This window comes from Pezoporus wallicus, unplaced genomic scaffold, assembly GCF_028554395.1.
Source record: "Pezoporus wallicus isolate ANWC-B61680 ecotype Strahan unplaced genomic scaffold, APGP_CSIRO_Pwel_v1 contig_6484, whole genome shotgun sequence".
NCBI lineage: Eukaryota > Metazoa > Chordata > Aves > Psittaciformes > Psittacidae > Pezoporus > Pezoporus wallicus.
Window position 1 is genome coordinate 2249576 of NW_026638903.1, and position 18842 is coordinate 2268417.

The 18842-nt window shown below is 40.5% G+C and overlaps 1 protein-coding gene across 4 annotated transcripts; it reads right to left on the bottom strand.

The window, feature by feature from the left end:
* Window positions 1-4810: 4810 nt before the first annotated feature.
* On the bottom strand, window positions 4811-18680 carry SLC35A5 (solute carrier family 35 member A5). 4 transcript variants are annotated; one of them, XM_057413100.1, is made up of 7 exons: window positions 18616-18680; window positions 17200-17346; window positions 16292-16390; window positions 14535-14668; window positions 8638-8705; window positions 6689-7484; window positions 4811-5488 (listed from the first exon to the last, which is right to left on the bottom strand). In XM_057413100.1, the coding sequence occupies exons 2-7, from the start codon at window positions 17321-17323 to the stop codon at window positions 5420-5422; spliced, it is 1290 nt and encodes a 429-aa protein (XP_057269083.1). In that variant the 5' UTR covers window positions 17324-17346; window positions 18616-18680; the 3' UTR covers window positions 4811-5419. The 4 variants fall into 4 exon arrangements, with proteins under 4 accessions (XP_057269083.1, XP_057269084.1, XP_057269082.1 ...); XM_057413101.1 differs by lacking the exon at window positions 18616-18680 and adding an exon at window positions 18137-18160; XM_057413099.1 differs by lacking the exon at window positions 18616-18680 and adding an exon at window positions 17772-18027.
* Window positions 18681-18842: the final 162 nt, after the last annotated feature.

Consider the following 18842-nt stretch of genomic DNA (forward strand, 5'->3'; position numbering starts at 1 on the left):
TGTAATTAGCTGACATTATCAAGGAAAATGTGAATTTACAGCTATGGCAGGATTTGTTCTAATATAATTCAATGTAAAGTTCTTAACTACAAAGCTTGCTTTATGGCCATTTATTCTTTTAATTGGGATCCATGTTCTCTTAGGTCCTGCCCACTTGACAGTTAAATCAAAGGTAATGAGAGCTAAGTGAAAACACCAACTATAGCTAGCATTGTCTGAAATACAGAAAACTGAAAAGCAGTATTTTCATCAGAAAAATAGGAAAAAAATTCTTATTCATGTATATTTTAAATGAGTTGTAACAAACTCTTTATAATAATGTTCTTAATTAAACTATTGCTCTAAATTTCAAATTTCCTTCTACCTCTTCATCGCATACCCTCCCCATGGAAAAAATATAGACTAACATATAGACTAAACATTTATAAAGCTATTTGGGAATAATTTAATCTGCTACTAAATCAGCACTATTCCTGCCACACTTGCTGAAACAGTTTTCTTCTCCCTTCTCATTGGAGAAGTGCCCTTTGGGCATCTGATCTGTTGCACCACCCTACTCCTACTGAAATCAGTGGTGGGAACAGCATGCATAGCCATGCTTTCAACACCATTTGGATTAGATTTCTAAACATTTAAGATCCGCATAAAGATTCAACCTTCATAGTAGCACAGTGGTCATTTCTGATGCTGAAGGCATGCCTGACCAGACACATTTCTTTCTATAATCTCTGACATGAGTGCACATGCTGCATATAGATACATGCGGCAGGGCATTCTTACTAGGCTTTGTCACCACAGCAGTAGCACAGGAATAGGGAGAAGCTACTGCTCTAAGCTGGTCAGACCATGCCCCACAGTTTGAGTTTTAGCGTTTTCCTGATTTCATCCCCTACCCCCCAGACAAAACCAGAACTGAGAAAAGAAACAAGCTCACTCAAACCCAGCTATTTCTCTAGAAACTTGGTCACAGAATGTCAGAAAAGCAGACAGATGTGAGGAGATCACAGGGCCTGACCAGTTGTTCCTTAGCTTTACAAACCTGGTCATTATACGGGGCAGGCTGCCCTCTGCACCACAAGGTCTACTCGACACAGGGTACAGCTCCTTACTTTCCTCAGGTGACTAGCTAAGTGGGTAAGCATTTGACAGAACCATTTTGATAGGGCTGCTGCCTGCAGAGAACTTCCAAGCTCCCATTAACTACAGCTCTTCAGAGAAATTTAAAAAAACAAAACCAACCCCAACACCAGACAAAGAACCCCACAACAAAGAGGAACTAAAAAAAGAATTACAGAACTGAAAGATTTACAGAAGAAAATGGGAGGTACCATAGCTCAGTTTTAGAAAACAAGTGCTTATTTCACCAGTGTATTAAGGTCAACTGCCTAACTTTCTTTGCCTAAAGCAAAGCAGAGGAAAGTAAACCAGATGTTTAACAGCCACTCCTGTAGACAAAAAGAGAAACACCTTTAGGGTGTCTTCTTTCAGGTGTTCATTTCAACTTTTCTATAATCTTGTTTTTAGTGGGAAGTCTTTAAATGAAAGAAAGCCCTTTTAACTCACACTACAAACCATGGAAACCAAATGTCCTGTGCTGAACAGGAGGAAGAGACAGTTAACTTACAAAAGGATTCAACACCTGATCCAAATTGCCTTTTATCCCCCAACCCTCCAGAAATCAAACTTAAGTTACGCAAGTATCAAACCCAGTCTAGGCATTCAGTGGCAGCTGCATTAAAAAGACAACTCCAAACAAGTTGTCCACTTATAAGGGAGGTTGGGATGGGCTCTTAAAGCAGAACATGCATTCAAATACTCACAGAATCTGGAAAATACTGTTCTATATTCTGGTGCTGATTCACACCTTCATTATAAACTGGCTCAAAATTATCAAAAATTTTCAGCTATGATTCTGATTTTGATTCAGCTATGATCCTGACTTTGCAACCTACTTTTCCTTATGGAAAACAAAAAAAAAAACAAAACCCTAAAGGAACACCAAGCCAAAAAATCCTTTCAGCAGCAACATATAGTTTTCTAAAAGACTAAGGGCATTCAGGAGCTACAATATACCAAATTCAGACTTCATTTCGCAAAACACAAATCAAATCCAAAGCACTGGCTCTGTCCCTGACAGACCCACTGAGATTAATGTTCTATTTCTACAGCCTTTAGTGAAGGCTGTAGAAATCACATTTAATTATACAGAAAAAAAAAGATATAAAATCATTTTTTTTTCTTATACAATTATAAACTATAAAGAAAATTATAAAGAAAAAAACCTTTTTCTTATGCATATTTATGAGATTTCATTCAGCTCCAAGATGGCTGTCTTCATCCACAGGCTTTCAAGCACCATGGCTCACTCATAATACAGTTACAGAGTAGCTGAAATTAACCAAAATAAATATTGCTTTAATTAGCTTGTTCTAAACAAGAGAAACATGAACACATCTCTCTTCCTGAGAGGTTTTGTGAACTACTTCCTCAAACCTGGGGGGATGAACATAACATCCTCAGCAGCAATTAAGTTCAAATGTCTGTGAATCTGGGGCTCTAAATCACAGCTTAGAAAGAGCTCTCTGCCCAATGTATTCACTAAAGACTGTGTGCCAAACAAATGCTGCTCTCCAAAAGTCTCCTTGTAAACTTCCCTGTTGTTAGCTGAGGAGAAAATAGTAAGCTTACCAACATGGAGTAGGTCAACAACCATACAGTAGAAATACTTAAGTGGGATTCACATGATCTATTTGAAACATGTAACTATAGAATAGCCCCCCTTGCTAACTAGGGCTGATGCCCAACTGACAATTGTTTACAGCCACCTCCTAACAAATCTGTACACACAAAATTCAACTACTGCCATGTATAGTACAGCTGCACAGAACTGCAGTTATACTACTTTTGGGTTACTTTACACACTTTTATTATTGCTAAGTTGATGCAAATCATCACCCATGTTTAGACAGCACTTAACATTCCTGTTGCTTCAAAGGGGATATACAGTTCTCCTCCATTATTAAAAGAAACCTGCCTGGCCAATCCAATAGAATTCCTCTGAGATCTCCAACCTGAAGACAACAGAAAGATTTCTACATGTTAGACAGGACCAACACTACAGTGCAAACTAAATTCTTGGATCAACAGTGCAATCTTTGTGCAATCTAAGACTTCGGCAAATAAGCAAGACAGCATTGGTGAAACTTGTAGAGGGGAAAATCATTAAGCAGGACAAGAGTGGAGAGAACTAAGTGCACTTTATAAAATCTGCAGATCAGTCATTTCCATATCTCATTTCTCTTAATGCAGATATTTCAGGCAGAAAGGTCAAACATACAATTTTTAAGACATTCATCTCTGTTCTGATGCTCTGCCACTAGAGGTATGAGGCTGATTTCTATGTTTTGACTTAACACAAAGCTCTCTGGAAAAGTTCATATAGAAAGATACTGTTCATGTAAATCCAAAGCAATACAAAGCTAACAGTACTTCCACTCTTCTTGGAAATACCTTCTTAAGTTGGTAGCAATGATCGAAAAAGACAATGAACTTAGGGAGGATTTTCAACTACAACAACAATTTCACTTTGTACAGTTATTCTTAATATATACTAGAAAAAGTCAATACTCCCAGAAAAAAAAAAAGTAGAAATGAGAATAACAACTTTAGATTTTATAACTTGACAGTCATTTCCCACATATAGAAACAGGCTACACCTCCTGATGGATCAATAAGAGGAGGTATGTTAATTAATATAGCTATGATTCATCAATACAATATACATAAGTAAGATGTTATATACGGAGCCTGGAAATAGGATGGCAGAGGGAACAAAGGCAGGACTGTCTCCAGTCCACAAAGAAATGCATCACTAAATGATTACTATACGCTGTGGTATGAGGCTTTGACACTGAACTCATTGCTTATCTTTTGAAGAATTCTTTTCACAGTATCTTTCAACTATGAAGTATGCATTTTTGAAGGGAGAAAATTATAAACCAGCATCTTTTTCACTGTTCTGAGAAAAGAGTCTTGAGGAACATACCAAGAATCTCTTATCTGCATCCCGGTTCGCTTTGCTCTTTTAAAGTTCTCTGAATTATTTGGAACCTATTTTTCATCTCACTCAAAATGCAATCCAGCAGACACACCTCAACAGTGATTCTGAGACCACTATGCCTGGCACTCTGCAGAATGACTTCTCTCTCTGCAAAATAAATGCAGTCTGACAGGGTAGTGCAACACTAAATGACACTATCACATGCACTCTCTTGCTCAGTGCTCCAGATGTTGAAAAGCATCACTGTAGCTGCATAATATTAAGTTTTCAGATAGTCAGCTCTCTGCAAACTAATGCCTCTACACATAGCCTTTCTAAACAGAAAAAAGAGACACCATGATGCTTTTATACTGTATAACACATTTTTGTTTTATTCAAGCTCTTTCAAAGTTAGGCCACATAAGCTGCATGTAAAACTTCTATAAAGGCATTGCAGATTTCCATTTCCCCAGACATTGGGAGACAGGCACACAAGGATCTCACGCTGAAATGTGAGAACCAGTGGCTGAAGTCAGTGAAATCTATTCTGCTCTCAGTCACATCAGAGAAAATCAGAAAGAAAGGACTCCACAGGAGTCAGTACAGTTACACTGATATAAAGACAGGAATAAAGACAGAATTAAGACCATTCAAACTCAAATCACACTCTAGAGATCTGCATTTTTGACAGATCAACACACCCTTAACCCAAATTATTCAATTTTATATTGAATAAAATATTATACATCCTGAAGTGAAAGTTTGATGAGATTGGTTCAGAGGGGCTCTTTTACTCAGCTAGGGATATATCAATCTGAATTGCAAAAATACAATAAATCAGCCAATATGCCTCTATTTATGAGGTTACTAGTAACATCTTCAGTCCTGAAAAGAAAACTTACTGGAGAATTTGTATACTGGAAGATACAGCAGAAACATTAATCAATGCTTGTATCACTGCTGCAAGGTGGAGAACAGTTTTATCTCTGTTTTGCTAACCAAGGAATTCATACAGGAAGTTGCAGTGACTCAGGACAGTTAACCAAAGTTGTGAAAGATATACAGTTAAGAGTCCAGGACTGCCTTCCATAATATAGCATGTCACCCAGACCACCGAGTCCAGGGTGTAGGTCTCTTCTTGTTTCCATCAGTTACAGATTTTGTTTCTTTCAGCAGATTTTGAAGTTCTACTTTACATGCATAGGAAGAGACAACACAATGCTCCATATATACGGCTTGAATGTTTTCCTCATTCATCTCTGATATCCAGCTGCAAAACAGTTTCAATTGCAAGTGGGGAAAAATGACCCTTCTCTGTGTTAATAAAATGTTAAAATTCTTTCACTATGAGTAATAGAACTCCTCTGAGCCAGCCTAATGCTAGAGGGAATCTTCATCTGTATCAATGTCACTGCTTGGTTTGTTCAACCTCTCAAATTCTTCTCCATCCTACAGGAAACAGAAGCAAAGGAAAAAAATGTGAGCAAAACTTATCTTACTATTAACATCAACAAAAACAAACAAACAAAACCAACCCAACCAACCAAACACAAAAAAAACCAAACCAAACAAAAAAACCCACACAAAACCAAAGTTTATTTTGAAGACATCACTTATATAACATCAAAACCCTGTAATTTAAATCTCTTACCAGTGTGTTATAATCTTGCTCTGGGATACACGTTTATAAAAAATATCCCTGTATCTTTAAAGCAGCTTCTAGCCCATTCCTTTAACAGGAAGCTTGCGCACACAGTACTGCTTGTTTTCACCACAGCTGCTCAGTTTTAAGTGCTAAAATAGATAACTTCTGGTATACCAGAAATATATGACAGTGTTATTTATTACTTGTTATACAACAACCTAAGAAGGGACTTTGTGGAATATCTGGAAAACACCTCTTCCAAATTTAATATTTCTTAGAGTTAAATGGAGACAGCACCCCCTGCTGGTTTCAACGTGTATTACAGAACACATCTGTGCAAGCAAACTCAAGAGTACAGAAACATTAACCCTTCCCCTTTAGACTGACCGCTCAGCTTAGCTGAATGACCTACCTACGAGCATGCCCTTCCTGCCATGTTCTAGTTAACTACACGACTATTCAAATTCAGACAAAAGCCACTAATGGGCCTGGAGGAAATTTTTTTTTCCCCCTTATGAAACAAGTGTTAAAACTCTGTATTTATAGATTACCTTTTTGTCTTCAGATACCATTGATTGTTCAGGTAGAAAGAATCTTAACATCAAATATATTAACTTCTTCATTATTTGTGCTCAGCTGCCAAGACTTATCAGTTCTACTTATGTACAATTATTTCCCAGGCATCAATTTCAATTTCTGAATGCCCAAGGCCAGTGAAATATTTGTTTCTAAAGGTTTCAAGAGAGTATTTGTGCAAAGCTAAAGTTGCTCACAAGACAAAGTAGGAAAGCTATGCTTACCTAGGGTTCACACACTGAAAAAGATGAATACGCAAAGCAAGACCCAGTCAATTTAAAAGACTTTAAGAAATACTGAGGAGTTTTGGTGTTTGACTTGAGGCATGAGTCCAGTAACATGAAAAATGAATCTTCCAAACATACCATAGCATAAATTGAGGTGAAACAAAAGAGGAGCCAGGGAAGACAAGAACTGAAAAGCCTTACCCCGCTTGACCTCTCCCATGCATCTCCTTTGATATGTTTGCCCCTTTCCCGCAGAGTAGCGTATTCCAGGCCTCTTGGTTTACTGGCATTATAGATGAATATGGAGAGAAGTACTACAGGAGCTTCCAAAAAGAACTCCAGAGAAGGCCTGAAGTCAAAGATGATAAAAGAGACGGTGGTAATGATGACAGTGGTGATCTGAGCAGTCATAACATGGAACATGTTGTCTCGGAACTTCAAGATGAAGGCTACAGACAGTCCCAGGAAAGCTGTGACAAATATGAGAGCCACTGAGAAGATGTTGTGCCCATAAAAGAAGCCACAATTCCCTATCTGCTTCCTGTCCTTATTCTGCAGTCCCAGCATAAGCCCATTGAACAGCACCCCAAAGGCATAGAGTTTGCTGTTCTGCGTGAAGATGCTTTCAGCAAGCTGATCCCCATCTTTCAAGATCTTTTCATTGTAGATGTTAGCCAGGGCAGAAATGAAACACTGCACCAGAATAAGCAGATGACCCAAACTGAGGCGAAGAGGTTTCAATGCTCCTGCCATGGTACTGGTGACATTCCAATGGAAGCTGGGAAGGAAACTTGGTGTTACGCAGTTGCTCTTTTCCAGGCATGCTTCCTCAGGTCGAGCATAGAGGAGGCAGTGGTTAGATGGACTAAAAAACATACTATGATGGAATCCATGTGCGGCCAAGCTTTGCTGATGGCCTCCAGTTCCTAGAGTCAGGGCAACGATGGACAGGAATAAAATCACCAGAGATGCCCATTGTACCCAAGAGATTTTTCGCCTAGGAGTAGACAAAAAAAGCCACCAACTTTAGAAACACACAGGCATAAATTGTCAGGAGAACAAACTCTATAAAACACATAAAAGACATCATGACACAGATAAGGAGACAGAGACATGAGCAAAGATAAATCTTGGCTTTCCAGACTTCACAGCAGCACACTTTATTACAGCAAGGGGGGCCCAGCCTGGCAATCACAGAAATACAAATGGACTGTTCTGTAGAGATAATTTAAGGAAAGTATTTCAAGATCATGTTAGTTCTAGATACTGACTGCCTGACAACTTAAAAGCAACTGTTGTCTCTGTGGGAAAACAGATCTGATAGAAAAAAAAAGTAATCACAAAAATTCAAATAATTATCTGCTTTCTCCAGTAAACTTTTACTACATTTCACTTTTCCCACATGATTATGTGCCCTTTTCTAATTTTTTATGATGATACATCATATAAATCTATGAATATAATTTATAAGACTGTAGGACTATTTATATTATTTTTCACTCAAGCAATGACAGTTTACCTTGGGGAAAATAGGGAATTTTGAAAATTAAGTAAACTGTGATATCACAAGAAATATCGAAGTAAACAACTGAGAAAAAGCATTTCAAGTCAGACTGTCAGACACTGTTTCGGTATATTAACGCTTGTAGAAAAGGCATCTTTCCTCCACATCCAACACAAATGAGTTTTTGAGTGTTATTATCCATTTCCCTGTCTTTTCTGAACCTAAATCACACCATAAAGTACTCAAATCAGGTGAAGTGGCACATATAGGACAGAGTCTGGCTTTTGTCAGATGAACAATGAAGAAAGAATACATAAACACTTCTTAAACATACCAAGCTAAAGTATAAATGGAAGTACCCAAACCTTAATTCTGACCATCCAACAACTACATAATCAATGGTTCAGTTGTCTCTTATTACAGTTGACCAAATGTGCAGAGATATGTAGGAACTCCTAATAAGCTACCATTTCCTACGCCTTCAGAAAACACCTTTGTAGAAAACAAAGCCAACTCTCCAAGTTGGTATAGTCACAAGAAATCGAATAACTGTTCCCCATTAGATGAAAAGAAAGAATGTAGCTTAACTTCTTCATGAAGGCTGGGAAGATATAAAATTTCTTTCACTTTCATAAATACTACTTACTTTAGCACTATCCTGAAGAGAAGAGCTGTTGTTATAATGACAAAATTTGAAAAGAGTACAGCCATTGCCTAGAAAGAGAAGAAAGGGAACAAATTTATACTCCAGACATAGTGTGAACATCAAAAGTCCACCAACTTCAAGTGTTCACCTTTCTGCAAGGTAAAAAGCATCATCCTGGTACTTACATCTTTACTCAAGTGGCAGAATAACACTTCCCTAAAATGACATTGAAGCACCATTTTAAAATCTCAAGCAAACCACAGAGACCAAGTTCCACTGAAAGTGGGGAAAGCTGTACTGAAACAAATGTATGAGGAAACCAATCCAGCAGAAAACTTACTTAACAAAACAGTTTAGTTTTCAGCCAGATCAGATCCCCAGCCAGGCTGACCAGTCAGGTGCAAAACCAGCTATGCCAGTAGAAAGGAGGAAGTTCCTCCAAAAAGAAAGTAAGAAAAGAATAGGGGAAGACAATGCTGCTGCTGGCTGTGGTGCCAGCTTGCAGCATTCATGAAATCCCAGACTTGGACAAGGCACTTACAGGAAATAAACTTCTTGCATGTCAAGTGCATTTGTTGCATTGTTTGTCAAAGGCAAGGAGGTTCAGCTTGAATTTTCAAGACTGCAACTGTACTAGAGAAATCACCTGTTTCAAATCAGAACTGAAAACAACTCTAAAGCTCCTCATTTGGGAATAGCTGTACAATTATGACAGTGCCTTATTCCATAGCTATAATCCCAAACTGCAATCTCCTTGTGGCAATGACTGTCTTTTTAGTCTCTATATTAGACACTCTACACTGGGACACTGGACCAAGAAGAGGCTCTTTTAGGCAGTGCAGTTACCATTAAAGATCAGAATCTACCAACACCAGTAGGGAAAAAAAGTTCTTTTTGGGGGTGAAGGCATTTCCCAAATTGTGCTATTCAAGACTGCCCTGTATAGTCAGTACGCACACAAAAAAATCCAGGCATCTGAACTAATTCCTCTAATTCAGCCTTAGAGTGAGATCACTTTTTAAGACAATTTTACACAAAACCATATATGGTTTCAGAAGTGTAAGACACAGACACTGTCTTGAACTTCCTCATCTGCATTTCCACATCCCTGATTCCACAATAACAGAGCCTTTTTCATTTACTAGAGGAAAACCACAGATCCTTTTCCTGTTACCTTAGTTCCAGTCTGTTCCAAGGTACTCTCTGCTGAATAAAAAAAACCTCATGAAACAAACAACACAGGGTCACAAGTAAGCCGAAGAGTGACATGAGACATCTGCCTAAGACACAGCAGCTTAATTTTCCATTTTGCAAGATTACAACACAATAAATATTTATGGAACAAGAAAAATATTGAATAAAGAAGTGAATCTGGCAGAAACAACTCTGGAAAAAAAGAGGCTTGATGCAAAATGTACGAGTGTTCCATAGTACTCTGGTTTTGCTTTACAGTCAAAGCCCCACATCCAACAGCTTTGGTAACATAATATGATCAAAATCTGTAGCAGGATAGTTACAAGGAATTAATTTTGAGTTGTTCTCTGAGGCCTCAAGGGACCTTTGTCATAGATGAGAAGGAGCAAGAAAAAATTTACCAAATATCACCATACCACAAACTTACATGCTACAAAGAGAATCTCTGAAAATCTCTTATCACTAGGAAATGTTACCTGCTAAAGAGTATCCATAGCTGTTAGAGCTGAAGCTTACCAAAAAAAATTTTAAAAAATTGCCCCAAAGCAACTCCATACTTCAAGCAACTGTCACCCAGGTGCTAATTAGTTGGAAGCCTAGTAAGTTTTTAAAGTCACATGAAACCAAGTTCAGTGCATATGGCCTCCTTTCAAGCACCTTGCCTCTACCTTTTCACTTTCACTGTCTTGTACACTGCCAAGTTGTTCTACCTTATCTACGATCTTACAGGTATTTAGTTGGTCTTTTAATACCTGTTTACCATGATTATGCACAATTACAGCTAACCCTCATAGAACATATCCATTTAAAAGATATAAGATGCTAAGAGTTCTTAAAAAGAGAAATCTTCGAGCGCATGCTCTGAGGGGAGAGAAACAAGGTGTGAGCATCAGGGGAGGAGTGGGGGTGTAAAATCTAAAAGCCATCCATACTGCAAAAGATGTATAACCTTTGCATAAAAAAAGCAATAGTGTTCATGTAACCTTCTGAAGATCAGGCTTTGTTATTACTAACATTATAACTGAATTTCCTTCCTAAAATAAAAAAAAAACAAACAGAAAACATACCAAATGCCAAATCCAAAACCAACACCAAAACCACATCACCAATAAAAAAAACAAAAAACAAACATTGCCAAAACCCATACACAACAAACCACAGAACCAAGCACTGGGTACGTTATTTTAAGATATCTAACTCTTGATTTAAATTACATTTTTGCAGCCAAGTCTTAATGTAGACTCTGCCCTGTTCATGACAGAAATGTACACCTAAAAGAACAATATTTTAAAGAGAAGTTCTGACAGAAAAGGAACAGAAATATTTATACATATTTTTAATGTTAAACAGAGGCTGCCATAATACCTTATAGCAAGCACTAACATCTGTTTCTAACTTCAAACATAGATATGGAATGAAAATAAAGAAAAGCACAAAACCTGTACTATTTCCTGAGCATATGCAGATTTATCCAAAAGGATGAATGTAGCTAGAGGAAAGTACCAATTAAGTTTTGTGTTTAAACATAATTTTTGCATTTGTTTGTTAGTTAAGTCAGTTTGCCTCCTCCACTCCTCACTTCCTGTTACACTTACTCTATTTGTGGGATTTACATTTACTCATTTCTCTTTGGAGTCATTGAGGAAAGAAAACAAGTAATTATGTGAAGTCATATATATAAAGTAGTAGAAGCTGCACAGAAAAGTGCAGCTCAAATATGAGCAAGATGAGCAAACACATTGAAAGAGAAATACAGAGCTGAAGAAACCAAATGAGTGAAAGCATAGAAAACTTGCCTAGTACTTAAGCAATTCAGTCTATTTCTAAATCATTTCAGATGGAGAAAACACACAGAGACTCCTCTACTGAGAGACCAGGCAAAGCAGATAGCTGTTTAATTTCCTCTGTCTCCAAGGCAGCCATACTGAAAGCCTACCAGTGCACTTTTGGGTCCTTGAAGTACCCTCTCCTGCCACAGTATGTGCCAAGGATACACAGAGCCTCTAGGCCAGTCACAATGTAGTGCTTCTGTCACTCCTTCCTATTCAGGCTGATGTCAGCCTTCAGTACAGTCAGCTGCTGGGATCCCCCTGTCACTCTAGAAACACAAATGGATTCCTCCCCTTCATAGCTCGATAACATTAGGGTACACTGTGTAACTAGAACATTATATTTCTGTGGGTCCAACATGCCAGGTGATCTGATCCACACAGTCCAGTAAACCCAGCTGTCCCTCTTCTAGTCCCCACTTCCTTCTTGAAAAAACGGATTATACTTCTTTTCAACAGGACCAGGAGTAAGATCAGCCTTTCCACTCTCTCTGGCGAACTGCTCACTGGAGACTGGAGCAGCAACTTTCCTGGAAGAACTCCCACTTGTGATGTTTTTTCCTTGCAATTCATATACCTGTGCCTCTAGAGTCAACGCAAATTTTCCATCCCAATTCCTCATGTCCTTTCTGTGGCACCACAGGTAAAACCACAGGGTACCCATGGGTGTATACCTTCTATATTCTCCCTCTCGAGCAAAAGAATGCTTGCTGTTAATAGATGAAATACTGGTCCATACAGATAGAGAATAGGACGTATCTTCTTTGAATTGCTGGAACTCCCAGGACAGCTTTTCCACAGCTGAGAAACAAGTCCTTTGGGAGGACGAGAGATTTTCTTTGTATTGCCAGAGATGCTGAACCATTTCATCCACCACTGTGGCATCTCATCTCTCTAGGTCATTACTATCAAGTTGGCATACAACAATGGTGCGCTCCATACATATTTCCACAACATGAGTCATGCGCATTGAACTTTGGATCTGTGGGTAACTGTGCATTGTTCAAGTCATAATAAATCATCTCTAGCACAACCAATTCTCTCAGATACTGGATACTTCTCTACATTGCCTTCCAATTGCCTGAGTGACATCTAATATCTTCCTTGAAGAGTTACCATTCCTTGACACTTCACAGGAACCGCCTCCAGAGGCTGAGAACTTGTGACCCACTCCCAGTTGCCTTCTCAATTCTCCCTTCCCTAGAAAGTGATCCCAGATGATTGGCTTACCTACCCTCTAGTTCCAGGCTACTAGCCCTGTTATCCCAGGGAGCAGCGAGGTGATAATGTGCTCACCCGGATGACAGCTGAAATCTTTTTGCAAATTGCACAGCTCAATCAGGGATAGTGATCAAGTGGTTACTTCTTGTTCCACTCACTCCTCCTGTAATTGTGGTGGCCCTGCTTCATCCTCCTTTACTGAATGAGCTGACTTCCTTGTCCATTTCTTCTTGTGTATAGGGACAACTGATGCCAGCACACACTGGTCCTCTGGTTCAGCTGCATCACCCATTGCCAGGATTGGAGTAGCACAAATAGCTGCTTAACCCTAAAGAAGACCTGAACCACATTCCTGGCTCTTAGCAATAGGGCCATGCCGATCTGAGCATCCCAAGTATAATAAAAATTTTCAGAATTCTCAAATGTTATTGTAATTGGCCTGGAGGAGAAGGTGAAGATGTGGAAAGATGTCTTTTCCATAGGTTGGCTCTCCAAGGAGAAAAGGTAAAAGGTATAATTATTAATAGTTTCCAACAGATTACTCCCAAAGTACAGAGGTGATAACAATGCTGGGTACACATACCAGCTCAGTTTCACAACCAGGAATTCTATCATATCGTAAACCAATATTACAAAGTACAGCAAAATGGTAACTTTAGCCCGGCCCCCAAAGGTGATAAACAGCACAGCAGGGAACATGTACAGCAAGTGAGGAGTTATGCAACACAACCCTGAGAACAAGCACAACAACCCTGACAGCAAATAAACCAACATTGTGACTAGCGACTATTAAATCAATACAATGAATGCTTATAACAAATTTCTTATAACATGCTCTGGTCAGATCTGTCATTATCTCAATACTTTGGTGCCACTCTGGACACTAAAAAGGATTGTCATGGTTTAAACCCAGTGGGCTGCTAAGTACTACATAGCCACCTGCTCACTCCCTACCTCTGGTGGGATGGGGAGGAGAACTGGAAACGTAAAACCCGTGGGTTGAGGTAAGAACAGTTTAATAATTGAAATAAAGTTGACAACAATAATAACAACAACAATCATCATCATCAAAAAAAAAAGAGAGAGAAATAAAACCCAAGAAAGACATAAAACCCAAGAAAGACAAGTGACGCACAGTGCAATTGCTCACCACTGGTGCCCACTCCGTACCTCCCAGCCAACGTCCCCCAGTTTATATATAGGGCATGACGTGCTGTGGTACAGAATACCTCTTTGGCTAGTTTGGGTCAGGTGTCCCGTCTCTGCTACCTCCTTGCTTCTTGTGTCCCTCCTCACTGGCAGACCATGGGAAACTGAAAAGTCCTTGACTTAGGGTAAACACTACTTAGCAGCAACTAAACCATCTGTGTGTTATCAACACAGTTATCAACACTGTCCTCAGACTAAAGCCAAAATACAGCACTGTACCAGCTACTAGGAAAAATTAACTCTATCCCAGCCAAAATCAGGACAAAGCTGTACAACACTGACCAGTGGGCAAGAGAATAAGAAGGTCTCCTTGGTAAGGTAACAAGATCATTCTTCTACCTGCAAATCTTGCCTTGCCGGTATTACAACTGTTGATAGTCTAAAGGCAATGTTACCTACCACTAAGACATCGGAAGATATTTTATTCATTATATGTATACTTACTGGCTGGAGGTAGGACAGTACGTAGAAGACAATCAAGTTATCCAAAAAGTAGAGAAAGGCAGGAATTGACCATTTCATGGAATTACAAAAATTCTTCCAGGAAAGACATTCAAAGGGATGATCCAAACAACCCTCTGAAAGGAAATCAGCAAGAAAATAATCTTATTATCAAAAGTCCATTCCCATGTAACAGAATAGGTACCACTGTTCTATTTTCAGGAACACTGCTGGACTGAAAAAAAAAAAAAACCTAAGGTACTACAGAGGACAGATCCAGGGCAGAACACACAGCCAGAGCAGCAATCCTGTGCCTACAGATCTCCTTGCTTCGACATAGAACACATCAAGGAACCTGTTACCCCCATCAGAGTGTTTGTCTACTGGGAGAAAAAAATCCAATTACCAACCATTCTTTGAGGCTCAAAAAGCAACCCAAAGCCCCCACACAACAGTGACATCATCACTGGGTATGATTTCCTGATGATCATCCATCAAATCTAGAAATGAAACAATGACACAGACAGTGAATCTGTTCATACAGCACCAAAAAGGCAGTCAGTAATGTCAGAAATACAAAATAAACCAGAATTCAGTATCTGTAGCACACAGGACATGATCTGGGTAAAAACAGAACATATAGGAAAAAGGAAGAAAGGACAAGGCACAAAGTATGACATTTACTTAGGTATTCAGAACACACACTTTAGGATGAAGACTGTGATAAACTTAAGAGCTGGTGACAGAAGTAGTTTGTTAGCAAAGATTTAAGACTACACAATGTTATTTAATCCTCCTCTGAACCACCAACATATTGAGTTCAGAAAAACTCAGGTATCTGGAAGGAAAAAAACCCAAACAAACAGAAAATGTATAATCAACAGTAGCCAATGATGGCAAACACTGACTGAATGCATTTACTTTCTCAGGTATGTCTGTACTAAATGGTGGAAGTAAAAATTTCCTCAGCTTGCCAGAGCCATGACTGTTAGATGGAGAAGTCGATAAAAATAACAGTTCAGTTTAACAGAAGTCTCCAGTGCTTGACACCCTCTTCCAATTTAAACATCTGTTTCTTACCATTTTGAAATGCTACAAGCTTAAGCTCTTGTTCTTTTTATATCAAGACAGAAAAGCCAAGAAAGAAAAAAGAAAAATAGCCTGCAATGTCAAACCAGTAGCTACTGAGGCCCAACACTGATTTTTCTGAAGAGCAGCCCTAAGATTTGTCTTCACAGCAAAGCCACCTTGAATTATAACATTGGGATGTTGCTTCTGACTCAAATACCACTACACACACAAAGCCTCTTCAGTGGAAGAGTCGTCTAAATAAAAGTGGTCAGAAGAACAGAATAAAGGCCAATTCTTGGGTTAATGCAGTTTTTAAGCTTCTCTTCAGTCTATTTTGTGAACAGTGACTATTATCCTAGCATATACTGTGTTAAAATTGAGAGAATGTGAAGACCCTGTCTTCATTACACTTTCTAATTCAACTTATCTGCCCCCATTTCAGCCACCATGCATACAACTGAAGAACACCTGAATTTACAGCACGAAGTAGAAGTTATAAAAGCAAAGTTTTGTTGCAACTCTGCATGGAAGACACAATTCCAGAGAACCTTACTAGCAGGACCTACTCCATACTACAAGTGAATATACCATTAAAAAAAAAAAAAAAAGAAAAAAAGAAAAAAGAGAAAGTACTACAGCAAATCTTAGAAAGTCAACACATTTGAGTTATTTCAGACACAGGTACTTACCTTTTTTCTTAACCCATAGTGCCAATACCAAACACAGGACCAATTTTACTACTTCAGAACATATGTTCACTGTTGTAGGAAGATAATCATATTTGTTATCTGTGGGATTCAGCAAATCAGAGAGTACACAATCAGATTCTGTCTCCTGTGTTTATAATTAGAGCAAGAAACTATTTTAATCCCTCAGGTCAGAATTTTAGCCACTTTCCATAAACGCAAAAGGCTCTATCAGCACTTTCATTATAAATATTCCAATTTTTATGATATACAGCTTCCTGAACTGCCTCCTTTCTGGGTTGAAATCTTTCCTCATTTGGTCCCACTTTACAGCATTTTTAAAGAGAACTCAAGAACATCCTTTTTTTCTTTTTTTTTTATTAGGAATATTTTCCCCAAACGACAATATACTATTATTTTCTCCTGGCAAAAAATGGCTTTCCAGGAGGACACAACTTTCTTCTAGGCCTGTATCTTTTCTTTGTTAACATATTTTGCTAATATTTGGCGGAAGGAGCACCAGTAATTCTAGGCAGCTACAGCACACCCACTCTGATACCACTTCTCTCCAAAGCCTGCTGCAAAACAAATATTTCAGTCAAGACACATACCATTACTATTGCTTATACAACAATTTAGCCTTTGAAAATCAGCTATAAAATAATTCACTGCCACATCTTTTAAGGGTGAATCACCACATGGATCATACACTTTGCAACCCAAGTTATCACTATATGCTAGACCAGAGATACATGTCTATGCTAGTACAGAAATACATGTCACTACTTATACAATTGAATGTTTATCCCAAGAACTCTGCAGGTGGAAAAGTAGGCATCTGGGTATTCCTTTTACCCCAAATGTCAACTCCTTCTTATTTGAGGTACATCGTGTTTATTGCCCAACAGCACCTTCATTGGCAGAATACTTCATCAGGAGGATTCGACTTGAGCCCAATGCAATAAACACGCCTCCAAGCAGAAAAGTATAGATGGTTGTCTTGGAGCAAAACACAACTCGATTACAGCACTTCATTCTGCTGTCTCACTGTCAATATCCTTTGGATGACAAAATGAAAATACACTGTAAATAGTACTTCCAGAAACTGATTAAACCAGGTGAAATGTATTTTGCTTCTTTGTGTTATTTTACACAAAGATGTTTACATCAGAAGCTACAATCTCATTCTGCAGTTATCTTTTTCCTTCTTAGCAAAAAAAAAAAAGAGAGAGAGAGTGAAAGATATGCTATAAGGAGCAGCAAAAGGGGGATAAGCAATGAACACAGAATACTCACAAGGTGGCACAGGAGGCCAGTCTGTCAGAAGATTGCATCTATGGAATACTGATTAGCTATGAGGAACAAATAGGCGACAGGTTTATTTTCCTTTAATATTTTTAAAAATATTGTTCCAAATTCCAGCAAGGGAGTGTTTTACAGCTATTCAGCGAGAGCAACACCTCAGAGAAGATCTGGCACTTACTCAGCACCGGCTTGTAGCCAGGAGGACGGGAGGTATACGGATGGCTGCACGCAGAGCCTCAGCTGTGCCTGCCGCTGGTTCCCCGTCTCTAGCGTTACCGTTACTCGGCCAACCCGTTAGCGGATCTCCAGGTCTGACAAACCGACTCGCAGACGGCCAGCATCGGGCCCTCTGCCGGGTGAGGAGGCCTGAGGGGAGCCCCTTCGGGCCGGCTGCGGGCAGGATGTTCGTTAACAGCAGCCACGGCTCGCGCCGTTTCACCTCAGGGAGCAGGGGCCGGGGGCGGCAGGGAGAGCGGCTTCAAAGCAGACCCCCCCGAGTGTCAGCGCCGCGCGCCGCCGGGGACATACGGGGCGAACACTCACCTCGCAACGGCGGCGAGAAAGCGGCCAGCAAGCGCCGCCGACCGCACCCGCCCCCCCCGCTGAAGGACCACTCGCCTGGCTTTGCGGACCGCCGGCTGCCACGTCGCTGCCTCAGGTCGGCACACGGCTGCAGCCAGGAGCGGGGCAGAAGCCGCGTGGGACGAGCCGGGTTCTGAGGCCGGGGCAGCGGGGTCAGCAGAGGCGGCAGCAGCGGCCGGTGCTCAGCCGCCGCGCTCGCAGCACACACCGGCTCCCCTTCACCCGCGCTGCTCGCCCGCCGCGCCCATCGCCAGCTGCCTCAGCCGCACTCACAGCCAGCAAGCACCTCAGCGGCCCGCACCAAGCTCTCCCGCAACCCAGAGCGTTGCCCGGCTCCCGCCCTGCTCCACCGGCCTCACCTGGCAAGGCCAGGCGGTGTCCTCCCTCTCACGCTGGCGGCGCACGCCCCTCGCCCACCCGCCCCGCGCGGGAGCGCGCACCTCATTCTCTTTGACAATCGGCCCTCCCGGCTGCGTGACGGCGAGGAACCGCGCTCCTCCCCCCACCATTGCGGGACACGCGTGCGCGCCAAGAGCCATGGCCCCTCTCCTCCCTCCGGACCTTCCCGCCTTGCGCACGCACGCGCCGGGGGGCGGGCTTGTTGCGGCGGACCAGGGCCCGCTACGGCGCAGGCCCATCACCGCTGGGCCGGGTCGGGCGCGACGAG